Source organism: Plectropomus leopardus, chromosome 13, assembly GCF_008729295.1.
Source record: "Plectropomus leopardus isolate mb chromosome 13, YSFRI_Pleo_2.0, whole genome shotgun sequence".
Classification (NCBI taxonomy): Eukaryota; Metazoa; Chordata; class Actinopteri; order Perciformes; family Serranidae; genus Plectropomus; species Plectropomus leopardus.
In genome coordinates, this window is record NC_056475.1 from 2867825 (window position 1) to 2893851 (window position 26027).

Genomic DNA, 26027 nt, shown 5'->3' on the forward strand with positions numbered 1-26027 from the left:
TGCTTGAGCGGAGATATAATGTCTGCCTGCTAATGCATCATTACCTCTCTGGTCGGAGTAATGTAGTCTACAGTCAGATGTATGATAGATACACACTGGCTCTATTTTCAACCTACACAGTCGAGTGACTTTAAATATTGTGTGCCATTTATCCCCGATCATTTTTAACTGTTGAAACGGCACACGTCATGTTAACACAGCTGGTGTCCCTTACATCCTGTTTGTAATTAATGATGCAAAGTATTGAAAAGTAACCTTTATTATTAAGAGAATAAACACATAAGTCTATACGAGCACTCAGCCATACTACTGAAAAAAGAATCAACCCTCTCACGGTGGTGGAATAAAAAAAAGTACATTTACTCAAATTCTGTACTTAGGAACAAATCTGAGGTACTTACACTTAACTCTAGTATTTCATTTTCATGCAACTTTATACTTTTACTACTTTTCACAGGGAAATATTGCACTTTTTACTCCTCTATATTTATCTGAGAGCTTTGGTTACTTTACAAATTAAGTTTTTTTTCCGTAAAAAACATAAGAAGGGTTTATAAATATGATGTTTGGTTATAAATTAAATTATCAAACAGTTTATACAAGTGCAGCTGAATTAATTTGTTAATTAATCAATTAGCCAACTGAAAAAAAACTGAAAATAAAAATAAATATTTTGATAACATTTAAGACTTTCTCTAATTTCTTTTTGTATAATTCTGCATTATGTTTAATACTTTAAGGACATCTTCCTGACTATACTGACTTACTTCTACTTAAGTGACATTTTTAAAGCAGGACTTGTAACAGATTATTTTCATTGTTCAGTATTAGTACTTTTACTTCAATAAAGGAACTGTATACTTATTCCACCACTGCCTTTTCAATTACACCTGTCATTAAAAATAAGCAATTTCGAATGCAGACTTGAGGAAAAAAGCAACCTTAGCAAAGCAACCAAATTGGTTTAACAGAAAACACGGACAACAAACTTTAATTGGACATGTGACTGTCCATAAAAAAAGCAAGCAGCAATATTGCACAATTTTAAGATTTTCTTTTGAAAAAGAGTATCAGTAGTAAAACTGCACTGTAGAATTTAACTAATCTTTTTATATAAATACTGGAAATAATTTCTTTTTTTAATTCAACAAGCAGAAAGACAGCTGATTGGAAGAAGTGAGTACACTCTAATGTTTATTTTTCGTGAGACATAGTATTGTGATATTCAGCATTATCATAAGTTACATATTTTCCCCATTTTGTGTGCTTTTTCTCAAATCCATTAAAGTTTCCGTCTCGTCTTTTGTTAAATTCCACACGCACACTATGTGTTGTCACAGGCAAGTGAGCCAAATAAACAAACAAAAGAAAGGCCGCGAGGGTGAAAGAAAACAACAAAACAACGGAAAAGCTGCCTCACCATCAGGAGTCACGCTGAATGAAATAAAGAGAGCGTGAGAAGACAGAATGATGTCACTTAGACGCCGGCCACATGGCCGTCTTCACAACTCAGCCTGCATTCATAACTGCTCTCAAGTCTGTGCCAGAACCAAACAGTGTGCTGTCTGTTAGTGGAAGAATTACACTTCAACTCAATTATCAATAATCGAGAAAACATCGACAAAAAAAACCCACCTACTCCATTTTAATGTTTCACATGTAAGCATGGTGTCATAGGTCAAATAAACAAACAACCAAACAGTCAGACTGTAGCCTTAAATCTGTGGCAAACCCCCCCCCAAACAAAACAAAAAACCCCAACTTCTTGCCAAAAAGTCAGGTTATGTATTAAGAATAGTATAGCGGTTGACAAATGTGTCAGTCAAAGGACTTTCCCCCAGAAAACTGGGGTTTGTGTCCCATGTAGGTCAAGTTTGGCTTAATATTTTCTAGACTCAGCTGACTTATTATTTTGAGTTTTTAGGATGCATAAAGCACCTGAATGCACATAAAGTTTAGCAGAATAGCTAAATAGACCTTTTCATGTTAATATTATAAAGATGGTGCTTGAGCACTCAGGAAGGAAGACAGAAATTCTATGTTTTTTTCTTGATATATTATCCCCCAACCTCCGGCTTCACAGTTGTTTTTATTATGAATTTGAATAATATTTATTTATTTATTTATTATTCTATTGTTATTGTTATTGCTAGTTGCTGTTTAGTAATTATTATTATTATCTATTTATTTATTTTATTTATGAATAATTTAAAAAAATTTAACCTAGATTTGCCCTGGCACAGTCCTTCCGTAGTGGAAGGATGTGTTAAATCATTTCCCAGAACCACAGACTTTCTGTAGTGGTATCCCTGATCTGGTTTGGTCAATCTGTCCAACAATTACAACTGGCATCGTTTGTGGGTGGGAAGCCAGATAGGGATCATGTATTTGATGATACACTGATAACTCTCTCTGGCTGGTTGTTTGCATGGAGGTGTGTGGAAACTGAGGATGAACTGGATACATTTTGGCATAAATAAAGTCAAAGGTATTTGTCACTTACCATGTTTACTTCTGAGATGGAGTCGATGCTCGCTATGTTGATGCTCATTCCTACGATGACTGGAGGACCTGAGGGAACAAGGAAAAACCAAAGTCAGTGAAAAAGTACTCAAGGATAACAATTTATTTTATTTTGTTATATTATTATTATTTTTTTTTTCCTTTCAAGACTTTCTCAACTCTGTATGATAACTTTAGCTGCACACTCAAGTCACATCAGATTCTTCACAATCATAGTGGTAAACTTTTACAACTCAGAAGAGGTTTCACCCCACACATCGGATTTCAATATTCCAAGTTAAAAGTGCAACATCAGATAGAAGATTTTTTGCATTATGCATTAGTTGCATATGTTGCACGACACTGATGAAAAATTTAAATCTTTTTGCTGCTCGGAGACTGTACGTAGAACAGAAAGTAAAGATCAGTTACTCTCATCTTATGCTTATGAAACATCGCTGGGAAAGCGCACTCATCCATCCTAATTTCTAAGCTTAGCAACGCATGTAAGGGAACAGGAAGAGCAGACTGTGCCTCATTTACATGATTACAGTACATGCTGTAGACATGTAAACAGCTATGCACATCATCTCCCTTACATGTACAGATAACACTTAGCCCACTTTAATATTTACACAACCTAAGGTTTACAAGGACTATCCATTCATGTACCCACAGTCACTGTGGCCAAGGGAAAGTGACTTCATACTGTGTGATTATGTTTGATCACAGAAATATGCCTACGTACAACATTTTAGGGACATTTTCGGACATATTTAACCCTTTAAAACCAGTGCAAATTGCCTTGATATCTTTTAAAATCATGGGAAGAAGGCAACAATGAACTTAACAAAAAATGTCAAATGTCAAACAAAACAGAAAGTTTTGAAAAATTATTTGAAAAATTATGACAATTAACTGAAAACAAAAAAAGAAGAAGCAGAAAACAAACAAGAAACAAGAAAGCTCCAAAGCTCCAGAAACAAATAGCATTTCAAAAATACATAGGACTGTGTAACAGTAAACAGTACCATTAAGGTATCGCGTGATAAGTCCAAAAGTGTTAAGTCAAGTGTATGTGATAACGCTTTCTGTACAGTTATTTGATAATTATTTAAATAATTTAAAGACTTAAAACAATGTATTCATGTAAAAATATACTTGATGAAGTTTTATCCATCAACGCAAGAGTTTCTTTTGCTAATTGGGTACCAAACTAAATTATTTATGTTCAAACAAAATATTGAACTCCTCTTTTATTTTATACAAGAGTACAGAGAACAGTAGTACTACAATAAGTACAATGAGTTTCATGCACGTAAGAGAAGCCAGACACACAGTTTGTGTTTCTGTGCTGTTATTACAGTAACAAACACTATAGTTAGTGAGGGTAAAGTGCAGACTGACAGCTTTGATTGGAGTGTATTTTTAGCTGTAACCCATAAAAAAGTAAAGTTGAGTGGCCTTTTTGTGCACTTTTGTGCTTTATTTCAGGGTTGTGAAGGCTATTTGGACAGATTAGGGTTATATTTGCAATTTTTATACATTGTCAAAAATATTTATGGCATCTGAACTCTGCAAGTCCGCAACCCATAAACAACACTGTGACACAGGCTGTCTACAGTAACTGTCAAGATCTTTTTTTTCTGTCTTTTTGCATTTCAAAGTGTTGTATTTTGAGAGGATTAGAAGAAAGGGAAGATCTGTTCTGGTCAAACAGACACTATGCACTCTTTGCAAAAAGTCTATTTTGTGCAGCACATCCATCAAAAGAGCATCAAAATAAATCAACCCGTCCTCTGTGAGTCACATGACCCATAACTGTCAATACCATATGATGTTTTAACTTAAAACATGGAATATATATATATATATAAAAAGCATACTGATGACTCTTGATGACACTTCAGTTGTTGTTGTCACTCTGTGCAGATAGGATTGTGTGGGGAGTGAGACCTTGCACAGTTTAAAGAAAGAGGAAATGTGAAAACAAGTGATCTAAACAGACGTGCAAGGACAAACACAGCAAAGAGCAGACAGCTAACTTCTGACCGCTTCTGATCATGATGGCATGAAAACAGTTTCCTGTCATTAGGGTCGTCTTTTATGTTCTTCGTTTGCACAGTGAGTCAGAGAAAAGGACATAGACAAAAAGACTGGCAGAGAGAGAGAGAAAAGGGGTCTACAAGGAAGGAAAAGGAGGAAATCAAGTGGCAGCCTCCAGGAGAAACGAAGCCAACAAGGAAATGCCAAAAACTGCAGTTCTTTGAAGGGCCACTTGAGGCTGACTCCAGAAGCCAGTCAGCATGTTTACAGCTTGGTACAAAAAACTGTTTTGGTGCCTCAAGCTACTAATTTTCATGACAACTGTATAAGGGGTGAATATTTTATATAACTGCACTGTTTACATTTTATTAGACTTAAAGTTACGTAACTGTAAATAGTGTCCTCAGCCTCTTAGCCAGATCCAAGCCTGTTTTCATGCTGAACTCATTAAATATGTCCACTCTGTCAGTGCTTTCGGCATACAAGCGTGATGCCCGAAGCCAGCCTCCGCATCCAGCGGCTGGACGGCGTTCGATGAGAATGCGCCTGGACAGAACAACTGTCATTATTATGATAACGCCGGCAGATGGTCGGACACCCCCGGGCACATTTACATGCAACGTGCACGGGCGGTGTCAATTTACAACACGGCTGAAGAGAACTGGTTGTGTGCGCATGCAACACTGGTGGACAGCGTCAGATAATAACGCTGCTGGTGACGACGTAATATAAAGAGCACAAGTTCGTGCATAGAGTGTGAGGGAGGGGTGGTGAATGGGTCCCACGCACAGCTGACTTTTAATGTGCAAGTCCAGAGTTGATTTTTTTTCTTACACCTTACAATGTGCCTCTTTTGCCAAAACTTAACCATTTATGACGTTATTGCCTAATCCTAATCATCAAAGCATAAACAGCTGACACAGAAGGATACCTAAAACGGCAAACTCAGAAGTCCACTGACACAGTGGCACCATGTGACGAGTTGGGATGAGAACCTGTTGCAGATCCAACTCTCGCTCCTCCACAGCTCCAGTCAACATTGCGATGGCCAAAATGCTGAACTCAAGGCTTCAAAAGAAGAGAGTCCACAAACAAGCATGTTACATCACACTACCTACACCTGTTATTTTAACATTCTATGAAAAAGAAAACAAATATACATAAACAGTAATGTGATGCCACATCGGGGAGTAGAAGAGACGCTTGAATGTGATGATACATGCAAAAAGCACATATTGTAGTACAGCTGTTCTCTGTGTTGTTTATGATCCTTATGCTAATGCCATTTCCACTAGAATACCATGAAACATTATCTGAATATACTGATTCAGCACCGCCTCATAAACCAATCACTGAAATGTTTCTGCTGTTTCTGTTCCCTGTGTCAGCACTTCATATTTTGCGGCCTGATCATTCTCACTGAAGCAATGCGAGGCTGGAGGAGCGAGGGACGGAGGAGGGGAGCATGTTTAGCTGTTTAGGACAACGTTAGGACCGAGAATGCATGGAGCGAGAAACACTTCTTAATGATGAAACACTGAGAATCAGTGTCAACACATCAGTTCACTCGCAAAATCCACTGCCTGCAGTAACAGCTTCTCAGTGGCCGCTGTTGGTTTTCTTTATTTTGCTGCTTAATGAAAAAAGGTATGAAGTAAAGAACAGATAAAAGGAAGAAAAAAACTCTTGAAAAGACTCCAGCCCTCTGCAACTCTACTTCTCAATTCATGCAGGTGTTATTGTAGCATGATGCTAATGTTCCAGAGACTGTTTACAAGAAACGTAGATACTGCGTTCCCGGCCGCCCTGGACAGTATATTTCCTCCTTGTTCACTGATGATCTAAATAAGTAGCTAAATGTTTCTTCTGTTGCATTTTTTCAAAACAACGCAGCTGAGAGGGTCCGAAAAGCCACTAAATAGCCAGACAGTCGGCATGTTAGTAGTCCTCTCCTCCCGTCACCCTGGGACCTTAGATCGTCTTGTTCATTTGTTTTTGGATGTGGAAATGTTGTTTTATCGCATAACATCCGTACATTTACACTGATACTGATTCCAGATTACATCAATACCTTTTTTTTAAATTCATGGGATATCCATCATCTAAAATGAAGGATTTCAGTAGCAGTTTAATGGCAATTTGCTCTAATAAAACAAACTAAAATTATTTGTGATTTTTTTAATAGAGAAACTCCACAAAGCACACTTAGATTATTCAATATTTCATTGCATGTTGCATCAGAACATTTCAGTTCATCCCCACAGTCAAAACAAACACAAACTAGACTTGCATGAAAGCAGAAGCACCCCACGCAAAGTCAGACAAAACTCTTGCTGACCTGAAGCGATGGCAAAGCCAAGAACAACACTGAATAAGACTTAAACAGGTGGTTTAACACTCTTTTGTTTGCATGCCTGGGCGGCTCAGACGCCCTCCTGCAGGGCACACTGCCAGAACCTGATCCAACTTTGGACCGCAGGGACTGTTGAGTCTGTGTCTGCACCAGAACTATTCCAAATGAATCATTCACGAGTGATGACGTGTCGCTCAATACCTAGGAGGTGAAAATCCTATGAATGCACATCCCTGACTAAACCTACTTAAAGGGACAATTCACCTCAAAATAAAAAATACATATGTTTCCTCTTACCTGTAGCACTATTTATCAGTCTTGATTGTTTTGGTGTAAGTTTCTAAGTATTGGAGATATTGACCGTAGATATGTATGACTTCTCTTCAATATAATGGGACTAGATGGCTTGTGGTGCTCAAATTGCCAAAAAAAATATGTTTTGAAAACTCAATGACAATTTGTCTCTCCAGAAATCATGACCAGGCTACTCAAGATAATCCACAGACCTTGTTGTAAGCATGCAGGAACTTTTTTCTTTCTACTGAGGTACATTCACTAACCGTATCACAGTAAAGAAGAAAACATGCCTTTACTCATGGATGAGAGGCTCGTGCTCGTGACAGCATGAAATATAAACATTTATGGCGTCCTCCTCAGCTTAACTGTTACGTTAGCTACCTCAGTGGTGCTAGGCTAGCTAGCAGTACATGCACACTTCCCTCAGTGTAATGATATGCTTTGATCTAAAAAAAACCTGAATTAACCAAGTTAGCTGTAAAAAAATAAGTCTCACTCTGCCGTTGCTGGCCACCGGCTGTTTACTGTCCTATAACTTCTCCCTCCACCACTACGTGTCTCTGTGTCTTTCAGCTCAGCTGCCTGTTCCACAAGTAGAGAACTCAGACTGAGCTCTGGAGGTGCGTGCTGTGCACTACATTCAAGAAGGGTCAATAGAAAAAGAAGCGCCTGTATTTATGGAAGTATTGAAAAAACATGCCTTTAGGATTTCTGTATACCCTTGTATACCTTAATACCATGATACTGCCCAAGCATACTGACTGCATCACTGTAAAGAAAAGTGGTGCACTTGATTTATAACACATGACAAAACTAGAGCATTAGTAGGGAAGCGAATGTGGCACAATCATTGTTTTATCTCAATTATCTTGTTTTCATAATTGTAGCCGATGACCGAAAACAAAATCTGATAAATGCAAACCCCTATAGACATCTCTGTGGCCAACATTTCCAACACTCAGCAACTCCTGCCTAAACACTCCAGACTGATAAACAGCACTACAGATGAGAGGAAATACACACATACACATTTTTGTTTGTAGGTTGAACTGTACCTTTAAGGCGCTTCAATGCATAAATCCACCTGAAGCTATTGCGGTGCAGCTTGCAAATGTAATTGGATTGGAATGCATGTGCTGAGCGCCACATGTCTAAAACATTTCTAATTGCTTGGAAAACCATGTGGCAGCTGTGGTGGGCAATTTATGTTTACGTTAACAAGTCAACAAGTTATTGGCGTTCACCGGCGGCCTCGGTCAATAACAAGTTGGTTCGCTTGTTCTGAAGTTCACTATTGAAAGAAACGTCAGAACCAACCAATGCAGCTTCATGGAATTGTGTGTGCAGACAAAAAAATTTACTAAATGAATGAAATGGATTACACAATTTGTTATTAATCATCTCAACCGGACCATTTAGTTAAAGCTTTGATAAACATCTAGATTAGAAAAATATGACGGATGAATTGGGTCTTTGTTTCTGAGCTCTGCTGGAAACGGCAGAAAATGTACTATCCTGTACTATCCTCCAAATCTGAGGTATTAGGGTCAGGAAATACTCCACCGAAGCCTGAGGGGAGACAGTCGTGACTGTACCCATCTATGACATCACAGAGTCGCAAGACATACAGAACTTTGAATGTAAAACTGCGTCTGTTTGATTTAACCCTTCGAAACTTGGACATCATTTTCCTGCTGCTTTCAGACGCCTCTCACAATATTTAAACCTTTGAACATGGGAAAAAGTCACTGAGTCACTGATATTCTAAAAAACTGATGGAAGAATTTCTAGGGAAAAAAAAGAAAATAGCGAGGGTAAAACTATATATACAATAATCATATATCTAAAATTATGTTACAAAATACAAAATCCACGGGCCATTTTCTTTTGTTTCAAATTTTCAATTGATTTTCTTTTAACTTTTATTTTCTTGCTAATATTTGGGTAATGTCTTCTGTCGTTGCTTATTTTTACTTATTGTGTCTTACACAATTAATGGAATTTTAAGCACCTTTTTCATGTCATTTCCTTGTCATTTAAATTTTTTCATTATTTATTTCTCTGTTTATTTTATTAATTTGTTCATATACTTATTCATTTACCTATTTACTAATTTTCAGGTAATTTTCTTGTACTTTTTTCAAATTTCTTGCCAATTTTGGGTCTTTTTTTGTTGCTCGTTGCCTTTTTCCGTGTTTCATTGAAAAAAAATCAAGCCAATTTGCTCATATTTCAAAAGGTTTAGCGATACTGATAGCAGCATCTAGATCACAACTATGATGGCATGAAACCACTGTCTGTTAAAATTATTCACCTACAGACTTAAAGATTGTTTCTTCCTGTTGGGCCCTCCTGCAGATATCGGTTAATTATGATATATAATATTAACCAGCAAACCACTTGACCGTAAAAGGCCCATCTATCCTCTCTTTTACATTCTACAATCCTATTTCCTCCCCTCCACTCCTCCCACTACGCTAAATGCCCTGAAGCTTTGTCATATTCCCTGACCCAACTCTTTCAAAAAAAAAGAAGGGAAAAAGTAGGGCCATTTTCCATCGCACTTTGTGAAGGCAACCAGTAACAGTTTTCCCGAGAGATGTCAAAGTACATTCATTCGCGAGATGAAAACAGAAAGCACCAAATCTCGCTCTCTCTCTCTCTCTCTCTCTGCATATGTGACCCTGCTTTAGTGAAACAGAGGCACTCACTTTGTCACCACAGCTTTCTCAAAATAAAACCGCAACCTGCACTTGCACTTCACAAGTTGGGAGAGCAACAACACTCCCTCAGAAAAAAAACCTCTTTAATTCTTTAAATAAGCATTCCTCCATCGACCAACATTTCAAACATTGTCTAGAAAATACATGATTTTTTTTTCTCTCCACAGAAATTCTTCCACAATATGAACAAAGATCTGACTGCAATCACCTTTTAGACTATTTATTTTCTGGATGTTATGTAAAATGAAGGAGGAAGTGAAAAAGAACATGCTGTCCCAGAGCAAACCATATTGTTTCCGAACAATTACCACATCATTGTGTGAACAGTTTCCACTGCTTTCCCAAGAATCCACTAAGCGTTGAAATGCTCCTGATCTTACATTGATATCAGCCAATATCACCATACAAACAGCTTTCAAAAGTTGTCCAAAGATGGCCTGGTTATATACATCTGAGTGCATTAAAAAATAGATAAAGAAACAATATGCACTGAACCTAACATCCAGTTACTGAACCTCCTGCAGAACTGTGGACGACGGCACTCGGAGGAGAAAACTGATTTACTGATATTTTACAAAAAAAAACAAAAACAAATTTGTAGGGATTTTGAGCAGTTGAAGTCTGGCACAGTATTAATTACATGTTCTACCAGCATGCACTCAAGAATGTTACAGAGCCGTAAGATTGCCGGCAATATGTGCGAGTATATCTCCTAGTTGTATCTCTTACACAGGAGATATTCACTTAAATATAATTAGGCCATTTTTAGAGTGAATACATCATGCAGAATGAAGCACTTTGTGCACTAAACAAAGGGCATTTAAAGTTTAGGCAAATGCAACGTAAAAAAAAAAAAAAACTCTTGTCATTTAACAAACTATAAATGTCCACAATAAAACATGGTGGAAATGTCCGTGGTAGAACTTTTCGTTCACACACAAACCGCCCACCTTCGACAAAGACAAATAGCTTTTCCACTTAGCTGTTGTTTCAGCACCATGGATAGCACCGCGAACTCTGAACAGCTTAAAAAAGTTTAAAGGGCCGTTTACACAGCAATGGTTCATGCGTAAGAAGTTAAACTTTTGTTGTGGTTTGGGCTTTTGGTCACAGAATGCATGAGTACCGTCCGGTCTTCTATGGTGTGTCATTACTACAACGTTTTTGGGTGTTTTTGTGGATACGTGTCCATGAAAATTGTTTTAACAATATTATCATATGAAGGTGGATTTTTAAAAAAAAATGCAATGTAAAGACTATTAAATAGGGTTGTTCTCTTTTAAACGTGGCCTTTTACAAGTATAAAGTTGCAATTTTGAGAAAAAGTCTTAATATAACTAGAAAAAAAAAGTGCAAATTCATGTGAATAAAGTTGTAATATCATTTGATTAAACTATTAAATATACACGACAATAAAGTTGCAATATTATTACTAATACAGAGTATTACTGTGGCATCTAACAGCCCATTTCATTCACTATCCAATTTCTGTGTCGGACAGGTATCAAAAAGGAAATTTCTTTCAGCCCATGAGCAAACACGGGACTCTCCATATGGTATTTTTGGATTGTTCTAATGCATTAAGCTTTGTATGACAAAGACTTTCTAGATTTCATTTAAAATTTGCTCGGGGCATATTAAAATATTCCAACCCTCTTCCAAATGGCAGAGTTTACTCCAGCACTGGGGCTTCTGGAGGTGGGCATCAAGTCAAGGTTTGCAATTTATCCTCCAGCTTTTCTCTATGGCAACAGAGGAGATTATTATGAAATAAAATGTGAGAATTAACTCTGTACGCAACAAGAAGGACACTCAATATCTACGAAGGTGAGAAACAAGGAAACAACAGATGTATTGACAGTAAACATGAAGAAATCAGCCACCACACTGTTGTTTTCGTGCCAATGAGGTATCGATCACAAAGTGCTAAATAATTGAGAGGCTGCCATATAGCTTTCTTAAAAGAGGGATATTTTCCAAATTTCTTGCCAGAGTGGTGAATTAGGCCTCTTGTCATGCCATCTGTTCTCAGCTAAGCTTGTTAGTATTTTAACAAAAGTCATCTGGTTTCTGGTTTACACTCCCACTTTTATCAAACAGGCTGTTGTTTTTACTTGGAGGACATTTTAACGCCCAGTGTGTAGGATTTAGGATGGTATATTGGCAAAATTGAAATATAATATAATAGGTATATTTTCTTTAGTGTATAATCAGCTGAAAATAAGAATTGTCGTGTTTTTGTTACCTTAGAATGAGCAGTTTATATATATATATATATATATATATATATATATATATATATATATATATACATATATATATATAGGGAGTGGGTCCTCATCTATGGAGATCACCATGTTGTACTGCTATGTTTCTACAGTGGCCTAGGAAGGACAAACCAAACAATAGCTCCAGATAGGACCATTTACGGTTTTTGAGTTAGCAGCCCCTCTGAACTTAGTTTGGTTCAACTATTTTAACACGTATTTGTCTTATTTTATTTGTTTTGTTGGTTCATTCTCATTTCATGTCATTATCTATAAAAAGCTATTGTTAGCTATTGTCAAGTTACTACATAATTAAAATTAAAATTAAAAATTAAAAATACTTTAAGGTAATTTTTACATTTTTGTAACTGCAATTTTTTGTGTAATTTCTTCTTTCTTTTGTAATTCTTATTTTGTTATTGAATGTAGAGATTTCAAAGGGTTTACTGCAAGTTTTATTACATTCTAAGGCATAACTACATTTTCAGGGAATTACAAGATGATTGTGTGCTACAAGCCAGAACTATAGGTGATAAATTAAACAATATAACAAAGGTAAATTGTATTTTTATTGCATAATAAAACGGCATGCACTGTTCACAAAAGTAATCAGGCTTGAGACAGTTAAAATGGATCCTGTTCATATTTGTAAGCAAAAAAATAAGTACTGCGTAGCGTTCTGGGCTGTCATGGGCCTAATTCTTCTTATCTTTAATGGGAAATGCCTCCTTAATAATGCCAACATAACTGCATTTTGAAAGTAAATGCTGGAACATTTATATGATGTGCTTACTGAGTGGTGCTACCTGCCTGATGATCCCCACAGTGACGGTTATAACTAGCACATCATCCTCACAACATCTACATTTCTGCATCACGATTGACGTGGATCACGTTTTAAGGATTTGGGAACTTTGTCAATAGCTGCTGTGTTGAGTAGATTCCCTAGACGGTTCAAAAAGCAGCCAGTCATCGCTGCGCTTAACATGTTTTCACTCCTTGTTGACAAGTTGCTTTTTTTATTTAGCCAAGCTGTCCTCTCCTTTGCCTATTATGTATGTATGCTGTCCTCTCAACTCCCAACAATGTGCCGCCACATTCAGCTTCCAGTCTGACAGTCTTATCTAGCCTCCAGGCAGACAAGCTAAACTGATGTAGTGGGCGGTGAGGCTGCCCTATTTAATGTTTTCCTTGGTAATGGCAGCTCATATCAAAACAATATAAGTTCAGTGTCAGGGAGTGGTCGTAAGATTAAAAGACACATCCAAACTTCATCTGAGGACAGCACAGAGGTGTCCCTTTGGGAGCAGGACACGCAACTGGTTAAATTTGTTTTTCTAATAGACTGGACCTGTCTGGTTTAGAAATCTTATATCTTTCTTGGTTGCGCATAAAATCACATTTAAATCGTCAGTCTGCTGGCTTTACCTTTAACTGTAAAGAAGTCTGTAATAGCATGTAGTTTTACTTAATGTGTTTCCCCTTAGCCCATCGGAGAGTAACCAGAGCTGGGTGCTTGACAAATAAGCAAAAATCACTAAATGTTTCCATTATGGCTCATCGATGTCAGCCGGACCTCCTAATGTACATTTATCGTTCAACTTCATCGCCAGAAAAAATGTACGTTCCTGCAAACCACGGAAATGTTACATTTGTACATTATCATTCAATAAATATGTCAAAACTTGTGTTTTAACAGCACTATTGTTGGGTTTAGAGACAGAAACCACTCGGTTATGGCTTAAAATATCCAGTTTTAGGAGCAAAATCCACGCTGGAACATGAGATTGTAAAATTCTGTGACTTTTCAAGATATTTATGACCATGGGATCCCTGTATATTAGCATTTTCTTGGACTACAAACATTAAAAATGTCCACTTAAGACATCCAGCAATTTTCAGCACACTCTTTAATCTTATGACTGCAAAAAAAAAGAAAGGGACACACTTACAGAAAAAAAACAACTATTTAAAAAAAGTTGATTTTATTCCACTAATAAAGGACTTAATCAGTCAGATATCTGAAGTCGACCACAAGAGGGCATCATTATGAGATACCTCACTATCTCCACAGCTAATAAATTGGACATTTTAATAAATGGAGCAGCATAAATTACCAGCAAACAGGTGCGGAGATTAGGGGCCGAGTTAAATCTTTTGGCAGATTTGGGTTGATTCTGTACTTGTGCCAAGAAAAATGAGTTTTCAGCAGATGAGAGGGCATCTCGTTGCAGCCCATACAGGATCAGTACGTGATGAAATCTGATTTAAGAGGCTCCTTAAGGAAGCTACACACTCAAATGTATAGTTTTATATGGTATGCATAGAAAAAAGAAGCTTTTCCCCCCAGCATCAGTGTTTCCTAGCGAAACCTTTCATGATGTTTACATTTCATTTAAATATTTGAATATTCAGTATGCCACAAATACCAGTCCAGAGTATGAATATTTCCAACTGGATTAACTGCATTCGAATGGTGGATAGTGTTGTCATGTTATTCCACAGATCCTGTCAGTTGTAAAACCTGTCAGTTCTGAAAGCAAATTTGGTGGACGGCAAAGAAAACACCGCTCTGCCTCTTATATAAAAAAACTCTGATAATCAACCCATTGCCTAGCAACAGAGGGTTCCATAGCAACTGGGCAGCATTTTCCCTCCAGTGTTGCAAGAGAAGCATGATGATTTATCCAGTCGAGTCTGTGTTTGCTTTTGTTTTCAATGGCCGCTGCCCTCATGGAGCCCTTTTTCTCAAGAAATTAAAAAACAGAACAACATGTTATGTCGCACCGAATTCTTCCCTTCCTGCATTTAATACGGCAGCCTCATCAATTATTTCCATCATGCGACCAACACAATTGCAGAGGATGAAAAAAAGGTTTACAAAACCAAATCTTTGACAAGCATCGACTGTGACCAAATACACAAGATCAAAAAGGTAAAAATGGTGCCTTTAACTGTTATTCAACAGTGTTTGGTCTATCAAACCCATTATTGTACCAGTTCTCAGCTTTTATGCCCACCCTTTACATTGGTAAGCAAACATGATCACTCAGGAAAACACTACCACGCCTAGTTGTGAGGAATTTGTCATAAAATGTAGACGCCTAAAATATTCTTTTCCAGCTCTGTGTGAATGTAAAAAAGCAGGGTGTGGACTGTGGTCACATGACTTGGACTCAAGTCAGACTCCAGTCACTAATTTTACTTCAACAGCTCGTGACTTTATCATTTTGTTTTGAAAATACTTGATACCTTTTCTCAAACCTAAACATTAAAAGGTATGTTATTATAAAAGTATCCCACAAAAAAAAAAAAACACACGGCAAATGCCACAAAAGCACGTGGTTAGGTTTAGAAAAAACATCATGTTTTTTCTCTACAATTATACAGGAAGTGAACAACAGGCTCCCAGATGTAAGTCCAGGGTTTGCTGGACTCGACGTTGTCCAGTGGCGTATCATATAGCTGCAATAGGTTCCACCTGGCTGTGTTATCAACTGTTATGGTTATGACAATGGTGGCACATGGAGCAGCCAGTGGCTCTTCAAAATGACTAATAAATCTACCTTGTACCTCATATCCATGTATTATACTGCCACACATGGTACCATCTGGCCATTTATCATTACACAGTGTTCCGTCTGACTGCGTTATAAACTGACGCTACCTGGCGGCGTATCATACCACCACGAAACGTGGCTTTCGGCATCGGCGTCTGACAAAATCAAAATCACTGACAAAGCGGCATTTGATGACTTCAGAATGAGAATGCGCTGAAGAGGTGACATGCATCTGCTGAAAAGCAATCTCCACAACAAGTTACCTTTACATTAGCTGTTTTTATCATTTATGTGCATTTATATGTGGAATTCTGTTTGTAGAAATGAGCAGAAATGGAAGAGGAAGTATTGCCCCGTCTGCTGACTACACATGATCAGCCTGAAATACTATCATCGTCAGGCGGTAGCAGATATGTGTCAAGACTGGTGTATTGCATTCATTGAGAGGGAGGTAGTTCTACAGTTTAGACACGTTCGTCCACAAGGTTGTGAATGCAGATAGTCTTTATGAATGAAGCTATATAGGTCACCACAGGGAACCCCTGTATGTGCCTGTACTGCCTGAATTTATTCATACTGCATCCTCAAGACCTTAAATATCCCAAAACGTTCACAAAATGAGAGCACTTGAGTTTTAATCCACAAGTCAGAAATCAACACAAAGCTCTTATACTGTAAACTGATCATTTTAAATTCCATTTTCTCCATGTTACTCTATTAGGTTGCAAGGGCCTGTATCCCAGCATGCACCAGACACTAGAATACACACTGGACAGGTCACCAGTCTATCACAGAGCTAACATGCATATAGACTGACAAACACATTCACACCTACAGGCAATTTGGAGTTTCCAGTTGACCTAAGCTGCATCTCTGTTGGACTGTGGGAGGAAACTGGAGCAGCCGGAGGAGACGCACTCAGACATGGAGCGAGCATGTGAACTTCACACAGAAAGATCACAGTCTTGAACAGATTGGAACCCACGACCTTCTTGCTGTGAGGCGACAGGGCTGACCACTGAGCCTCCATGTGGTCCTAATACATATTCAGAAACATTTAAAAGCCTTGTAGTTGTCCCTGCTGTTCAGGGCTCCCCGGTAACCATTTCACAATAACATGCTTGTTTTCTGTGGCAAGTGAAACACTGGAAAAGCTCTCCACTGTCATTTCTTTGAAATATGCAACATAGTTTGTGTATTTCTTATGTACACATTTAGGAACCTTTTTTTTCCTCACAAAATCAACGTTGCCCACTCCAACACAGAGTAAGTCTTTCAAGCACAGAAAACATTCAGAAAAAAGATGAACAACCCAAGCAGCAACCTCCGCGGCTGAAAAATGATAAAAAAAATAAATAAAAAAAATTAGGAATTCGATGATCAATTTTCCTGGTAATTCTGTTTGAATGTTTTTAAGTTTTTGTGTGTGCAAAAATTACATTCACAGTTAACATGGTGCATTTGCAGCTATGGTTAACAAAACTAGCAGTTTAATGTTATGGTTATCTCAGTTCCAAATATGGTTTCTGCTGGATCTAAAAATCCAAAATGGTGCTGGCCAAAATGCCAAAGTCAAGGCTTCAAAACTGAGTCCAAAAACCAATAGATGACGTCATGGTGGCTATGTCCATTCTTTCATACAGTGTATGATAAAACCATACAAATCAGGCTAGACGATTTGTGCTTTTAACTTCATTAATATGTTGTATGATGTGTCTTTTGTAGAGTACAAAAACTGAGAAGTTGCATAGTTTAGACTGTTTTATTACTAATCTAAATAAGGTGTGTTTTATTTCAAATGTGTGTTGAATTAACCTTTAATTGTGTGCAGTGCAGCATTACACCACATTTAGGTTTTTGTATGACTGATGAGAGGATTACACAAAGGTGGTGAGGAAATATGACTTCTTTGAAGGTGGTCAGTATAAAAAAGGAAGACAGACACTCCTCAGTCTATGAAGAAAAGGGGAAAAACTTTCATTGTTTAATAATTACCTCTGCAGTAAAAAGATGTTGGAAATGTTGTACTCGATATTTCAGCATAAAAGCAGTAACGTCCCCAGTGTGATTTGATCTAAGCCACGCTGTTCAGTTTTATTGCCCAAACAGGCCACCAGGAGACCTACGGACTTGACACTGCAATTTATTTTGCAGTTCTGCTCAACATTTTTCTCAATGCCTAATTAGTTGTGTCATATATCTTTAACTTCAGTCATTTAACCTGCATTCCCTCTATGACTGTCCCATATCCATCAATTCTTTTTTAATCATTTCTATTAATATTAAAAATAAAATAGGTTATTCACACTCCGCGCATAAACTCTAGTTTCTTACAGACACTTTGCTCCTTCCACAACATTTTTTTTATTATAATATTTATTTACTTTCATTATTACTTGACCATTGACTATTTCTAATCGAGACTGTGGGTTAGGGGATTTTCAGGAACCTTTTTTAAATTTTATTTATTTATTTTTTTACATGTAGTGTCCTGAAAATGAGATCTCAATCTCAACTGGACTTTTCTCATCAAATAAAAGTTGCATGGCATCTCTACAGCTTGCACTGCCATTATCTTGGGTTGGAGAGTAACCAAATACAAGTAACAGGCGTGAAAATATAAGATCCTGACAAATGAGCTCAACAATACAATTTTGAAGTATTTCAAAAGTAATACAAAATATTTAGAATATGCAACTTACTTTGAGTAATTTGATGGAATACATTACAAATTACATTTAAGGGCATATATTCAGTTATCTGTAGTGGGATATGTTTTGAGAGTAACCCTCCCAACACTGCCATTATCTAATGGCCGATAATCCACCTGTAAAATTTCTGTCTGAATATACAGTGCAGTTACAGCAACTAGAGAAATAGCAAGGTAAGATTGGTGATAGCTGGCGAATAAAAGGGAAAGCATTAAAGCAGCTCGTGCACGACAAGTGAAAAAAGAAGGAGGAGAAGGGAAAAGTAAATGATGAGGTAAAACAGGAGAGCAGAGGCAGTACATCACAGGAAGCCAGAGAGACAGGGGATAAGTAAAGGTGGCCTCATCTTATCGTCCTATCCTGTCACAAACCTCCAACCTGATATATGAAACCTACTTAGATTCCACCGGAAGAAGCTGCATATGAACAATGCTTCCTACTTACATACACAGATTTTGTCAGTGAATTATGAAACACTGCACACATTAGTGGCTGCATTTCCAAATTCATATATTACAATCCCATGAGGCGCATTATTAAAGTACTCCGAAGGGACGAAGGGTGAATTACAGGATATGGTTTAATTTTAGATTAGTCAGGTAAATAAAACATTGCTTTAAAGTATGAAATAAATGTGCACATTTGGATGTTAAACAATGAGTCCATCTCATGGGAATGAAAGCATGTCAAAAATGTATGCCAATTCTCTCATAAGTTAAGGTTCATCACTTTTCTGAAGACAGTAAAATGATTAAGGCGTAATAAAATTTGGAGGAAATTTTGGGTATTTCTCAAAAACAGTGATATTAAAGAGGCATTAGAGGAGGGAGGTAACACTGGAAATGTCAATTCACTGTGAAAAATGGGAAATGTACCCTGATAGATGCTGTATTTATATGCTTTTTCATGTTATTCATTTTATTTACTGTAATTATTATTTATTTATGGTCCTTTGCACATCAAATTTATGTTTAACTTCCTCTTTTTATTATTAAAATTATTTTTTGCTGTTTTGAAACTGCCATGTTTCCTCTGGGGGAAAGTTCAGATGTTTGTACAGCGTGCTGTATGTTTCAGTGCGTAACTGCATAAAGGTAATAAGCATATGTTAAAAAAATGATTACAACAGAGAAAAATAAATTGGACATAACAGTACAATAACACAAAATGATGCTTCATGCTGCAGACAGATGTGCAGAGCTGGATTTGATGGCCAAGCACTGCACAAACAGAGGACGGTATGTGCAAGATGGTATGAGTCACGATTCTGTTTTAAACAAAAATTCAAAAAGAAATGAAACGAAGACTTGAAGTTTAATCTCATAGTTAAGAAAAGGCAGCATGTTCATGTACAGAGTGGGTACTTGAGGACAATGTCTGCTCGCTGCAGGATTTATCCTGAAGCCATTAGGAAACTTATTGGCCAAATAAGTGCATTATTTATTTAATAGTCCTTTATGATCCAACTTATAATTTATTTACTTAAAGACCTAATTTATTCAGCAAGTCACACATTGACAGTTTTGATCAATGCCATCTTTCCCATGTCCTTTCATAATAATAATAATAAAGTATAACCAAGAGGAAAAGGACTTTTAGTTAGAGACAACTGCCTCCGACTCAGTCAAAGTTAATCTCAGGAGTAACCCTACATATGCAGTAAATCCCGGTTACTTCAGTGGCATGCCATGTAACGGTAAGTCCTGCCGAAGCTGCCTGCATAATTACATTAACCTGTGGTAATTATGTGTAGATCCTCCTCAACGATCATGGCTAATGTGTCTCAAGAGAGCTGGATTCACAAATTAATTCTTCATTAATATATTAATTTGTGACCATTACACTAAGTCTGGTGTACATGCAAGCAAATAAGGGATCATGTTGTTCATTGACAAAATATGTTTTTGTTTTGTTTTTTACCCTGGATTCTTTTTCTTTTTTTCAAGCTGGCAAAGTATGAAATATTGTGCTGCCCTGGAAGCTTAGGGGGTTAAGGAAATGACGATAAACCACAGCGTCCTTGGCTCACATCTGGCCAGGGACCTTTTCATGTCATCCCCTATATACTTCCCCTTATTTCCTGTCATCTCTCCAATGACAAGACAGTAGGCATAATAAAACTGGACTCTCAGAGTTGGTTTAATATAAAATATACCCTATGAACTGCAAAATGCATCATAAAACAGCCAGTTTTGTCTGTTGTACTCGAATAGTGGTCTGTAGCTTGGCAGGCTTCTTAAACTGCTAAATTTCAAGTATGCTACGTCATCGAATCCTGCCGAAGGACTGTTCCAATGTCAAGGACGCTTCAAATTCTACCGAGGTCCTTTCTTCAGAGAATTTTCAAGGATGCATGTATGTATCCTCAGTGTGAATGAAGCACCCACAATTCTTTGTGCATAATTTGCCATAAATGAAGGCGGAGATTCAAAGAGTTAAAGTACTCAAGGTCCTGTTCACGAGTAAGGGTAAAATGTCTTGTGAGATGGACAGGTGGCTTGGCATGGTATCTGAGGTGATGTGGGAGCTGTGTCGGAGTGTTGTGGTGGAAAGGGAGTTGAGCCAAAAGGCAAAGCGTTCGATTTACTGGTCCATCTACATCCCAACGACCACCTCTGGTCATGAGCTTTGAGTAGTGACGAAAGAACTGATCACGGTTACAAGTGGCCAAAATGAGTTTTCTCCATAGGGTGGCTTGGCTCAGCCTTAGAGATAAGTTGAGGAGCTCAAAAGGGGCCACTGAAGTGGTTCGGGCATCTGAGCAGAATGGCTGCCTCCCATTAGAGGTGTTCTGGGCACGTCCAACTGGTAGGAGGTCCCGGGACAGACCCAGAACATGCTGGAGGTATTGCATGTCCTATCTGCTTCGGGTTCCCCTGGAAGAGTTGGTAATTGTCGTCAGGGAGAGGGAATTCTGGAGTATTTTCAACCCGTTCTCACTCCGAAATCATCAAATATGTCCGCTCCGTCAGTGCTTGCAGCGTACGAGTGTGACGACAACAGCCACCTTCTGGGTCCAACTGGAACGGGCTGTCACTGACAAAGCAGCACCATGCAATGAGTTGGGATGAGAATGTGTTGGCATTTTGCTCAGTCTGCTGTCCCCTTGACCAGGTCCCAGATAAGCGGATGAAAATGGATGGATGGACGGAGGTGGGGGCGGCATAATGCACACCTGGGCTTTTGATAGCATGTTCTAAAGACTGTTCACCAAATGCTCGGAAGGAGTCTTGCCTAGTCTTTCTTTGAAGCACCTATCCTACCAAGGAAGCATTCATGACTTAAGAAGATCCCTACGTCATTGTAGAAATGTTGATATGATACGTGCAAATGTTACATTTGCAGAAATGTTTAAAGCCAAGATTTTCTTCTGGCGACTCATCTGAGAAACGGCTAAAATGAAACAGCTGAAAACAACAAACTGAATGTGCAACTGTCTGTTGACCAGTGCAGGATGTAAGAGAGATGCAGTAGAATATATGAGTTATGAAAAAGCTTCAACTAAGAAAAATCATGTGCCCCATGTATTGAATGATATTTTTTGTCTGAATAAATCTGACTTATTAATACCTTTTGCCTCTCCTGCACTGCCACCTAGAGTTTAGAGTTCATTTATTTGCACATGAAATGATGATAGACCAAAGGAACAGAGAAAGTCACATTGTGCAGGTGAAATAAAAAAAAAGAAACTCAGAGGGAAAAAAACATCTCTCCTCAAACAAAACAAAGGAAAAAACAACAACGTGACAAACAAACGTCAACAGAGCTGGATAACAGACTGTAAATGACAGACTCAAAAACGGAAAAAATAGTGTATCAAAAACAAAACCACATAAATGTAAAGTCAGGACAACAAAATAAACTACACCCAATGAAGAAAGTGGAATCTAAAGGAAAGGTGACAGTGTGTGCTGGTGTGTGTTCAAAGACTCAAAGGAAGAAATAAGGAGACGAAAAGACAAAGGTGCGTTGTGCTACTAAAGGAGGAGTTTAGTTCATCAGTCAGTTAATACGTATGTCTATTACTTGAACTGTAGAGGCATGCGACCTTACGGGCAAAATGGACGGATCTATTCCAGATGCTTTTAATGGAGAGCCGACAGCATAAATTATAAACTAAATGAGCACTTTGCAGGTAGTAAATGATGATAATCCAGTAGGCATTTGACTTCAGAAATAAATATATGTCTAACATACACAGCAGTTATGTAAAAGACAGAATATCTGACTATTTGGAGATTATCTGATTATGATCCACATCAGCAGAAAAACATACGTCTATATGACACATTAACATGTTTAAGTAATTTTCAAATGTTTGCATAGCAGACTTTGATTGAAATTGATGACTCAATAAGAGCAGACACAGTGTACCCGCGACGTCGATGTACCTACCCGACAAAAAAAAAATCTTGAATAATGGATCATCTTTTGAAAGCATGCACTTAAAAAACAGTGCCAACAAACAGCCAGCTACTTGAGTTCTTTACTTCTTACGATGACAAAGCTCAATGTTGTGAGCTTCGGCCTTGTTCGAAGTTAACATGCTTGATTGTAACACAGCTGTTGCTGCAGAGGAGTTATGGGAAAATGAACATGTCGTTGCAAAATGGTGTCTGGGTTGTTAACAACACATCCTCACACCAAAATGAGAGAATAAGTCAGTTGCCAGTGTCTCCTAAAATAATATAAAAAAAAACCTTTAGGGAGAACCAGCGACAGACACATGCACTTATTTGAATATCTAATTCCAATTGTTTAACAAGTAGGTTTTCAATGTTAAAAAAAAAAGGTGTAGGTAACAAAAGTAAAAGGGTTAGAGAATAAGATCATGGCTTGGGTTAAAATAAGTCAGTTGTTACGTAATTTAAAGAAGTATTTTACGATCCTAACATAAAACTACATGACTAGAGAAAACAGAGAAAAAGGACTGTGACATTTGCTTTTGCTGAAAAGGTAGAAAACCTACAACTAGAATGCATCGTACTAATAAATGCACCTGCTGATAGGTGACATAATGCATCCTTGTCCGTTTGACTCAAATTTTGCCATCTAGATCTCATTTTAAAGATAAAGGCTGAGTCAAAACATGGTTCTGAAAATGTGGCAAGAAATATACATCTTAGTAACAGAATCTTGGTTTATATTTGATAACCAACCGCTGCCAAGTTTTACTGTTGATCTCCATTTTCACTGTGTAGAAAGCAGTATGGCACCCACTTCCTGTTCACAAATTCTCGCTTTTACAGCTAAATAGGGCATTAAAATATGTTTCTGAAAATATTTTAAGCAAGAAATAGGCAGTGCGTTACATAAGCTTGATTTCTATTCAATCAGCACTGCCTAGTTGTAATGTTTTAATTGAATTTTGGTTGGAGTTTGAGACAGACAGCTATGGGTGGGTCTGTCTCCTGATCCAGCTCTATACTCCTTGTGTCTGCATTGGTGGGCAATACAAAAATGTGGAAGTACAACCTATAGTTCAAGCAACAGTCCCAAGAGCCAGCGAAACAAATGATATTATTTGAATCATTTGGTGAATCCTAACTATTTTTTTACTATTTTCACTTGCTCTCGCGATTTGTGTGCCTAAAGCATTGCAACATGCATTACAATTTTTCAGAAAAGTTGCAGTGAAATCAGGCATTTTGGGATGCAAGATCCCCACAAAGCCCTCAAAATCCTGCAGGAACTGTTTAGATAATGGCTCAGTAGTAGACATAGTTGGCCAAACATCAAACAGGATGCAGCTACAAAGGCCAATTATTATGAAGATCTCTGACCGTAAGCATATTAGTACAGCTTGCAGACCATAAAGTCTAGCTTTTATATTATTAATGTTTCTCTCATATTGTTGACTTCAACATCGACACTCTCCCATCCTGTTGTTTCCTCCAGCTCTGCATGATGCACACATCATTTTTATGTGGAAACCCGTTTTACACAGCCGGCTGTTGGAGTTTAATAATGAGATGGGCTTTTAAGCGTGCTTCCTGGTAGTGAGGACGGCAGCCTCTATCTCCAGATGCTGTAAATGACATTTCTTTCCTTGTTTATCTATGTGAAACAATTGGATAGCTGCATCTTGCCCTTGGCCACAAGGGCACACCTCCCATCAATCTCTGCAGGTTCAAAAAGTGAGTCACTGGGGACCTTAGGAGAAGAGTGGAAAAGGAGAAAAAAAAAGCCCAGCATGCAGGATGCCTCACCAATGCCTGACCTAAGGTTTTTGTACTTTGCAGTCCACTGCGATACATTCTGGTGCAATTCTATCAGCATTTTTCTCCTTCATTTCAAAGTTGCTGAAAACAACACTTTGAATGGGAAGATGAAGTATGTCCTTTCTCCTGCATGCTATCTCTCAGCACCCTTGCCCCCCTCTGCCTGCCTACATACACACCTCATTTAATTCAAATAGAAAATCTAAGTGAAGGGAAGAGGGAAAAGCGCCCAGCTTGAGCATTTTTCCCGTGTTTCCTCTGAAATAAATCACTGTGTGTTCTCTCTTCATCAGGATAGATACCACTTGTTCATGCCCCAACATCCATCCTGGGATACTGACAACACACTCCTGTTTTTTCGCTGAATAGGCATTACTTTGAGACTGAGTTACGACGGCCTGTGCTATCAGGCCGTATGCAAAGCGGCCCACCATTTGACATGTGGCTGCACACAGACTAAGAGATTGTCCTCAGTATTGCAAAAGTGTCCACTCTTGAAAGAACTGCAGCTGTATATCACTTCCTGGCTGCAGCCGGCAGAATGCAGGTTGCAGCTGATGTCCTGCACACATCAATCAGTCACGATCTCAGAGGGGAAAACTATTGTGTGGGAAGTATTTCTGCATGCATACAGTATGTAAAGAGCATTTAGTCTAATCTCACAGGAATCAAAGCCTAAGATCAATGACATTAAATTACATACGGAAGTGATACTCAATTTATGGCCCACGGGCTAAATCTGGCTCCCAATAGGGTGACACGTGGCCCCCCAACCATTTTCTAATTCACACCAAAAATAAAGTGATTCACACTGTAAATTGTTTTTGTACTTTTAGTATCCATAAGGTGCCAGAGTGCACAAAACAGCATTAAATAGAGCTTGTTTATAAAAAAAAAGTGTCAGTGGAGGATCCCCTGCACTCCCTGACAGAGCACAGGTCCTAGCTGTCCTAGCCCCTACTGTCCTGAAATCCTATTAATGCCCTAAAATCTAACAGATGTCCTAAAATCCTATAAATGTCCTCAAATCATATAAAGGACTCAAATCCTAGTAATGCAATGAAATCCTAGAAATGTCCTAGAATTCTATAAAGGAGGAGGTTGATTTGCCGTAGCGTCCCCTAAAAGAAGGGGAAATGCTGAAAGGAGAACAAGTCCTACAATCCTACAAATGTCCTGAATTCCTAGAAACGTCCTGAAAACCCAGGAACATCATAAAAATCCTAGATTTGTCATAAAATCCTAGAAACGTCCCAAAATCCATAAAATGTCCTGAAATCCTGAAAATGACCTAAAATCTGAGAAAAGTCCCAAAATCCTAGAAATGTCCTAAATTCCTAGAAACTT

At 38.0% G+C, this 26027-nt stretch overlaps 1 protein-coding gene across 1 annotated transcript in view; it reads right to left on the reverse strand.

Annotated features, from left to right (window-relative positions):
* gabrb4 (gamma-aminobutyric acid type A receptor subunit beta4) overlaps positions 1–26027 on the reverse strand; it is a 60621-nt gene that overhangs the window by 20836 nt on the left and 13758 nt on the right. Inside the window, exon 3 of the mRNA XM_042499096.1 lies at positions 2504–2571. Coding sequence (XP_042355030.1) covers positions 2504–2571 — 68 coding nt within the window. The remainder of the gene's footprint in view (positions 1–2503; positions 2572–26027) is intronic.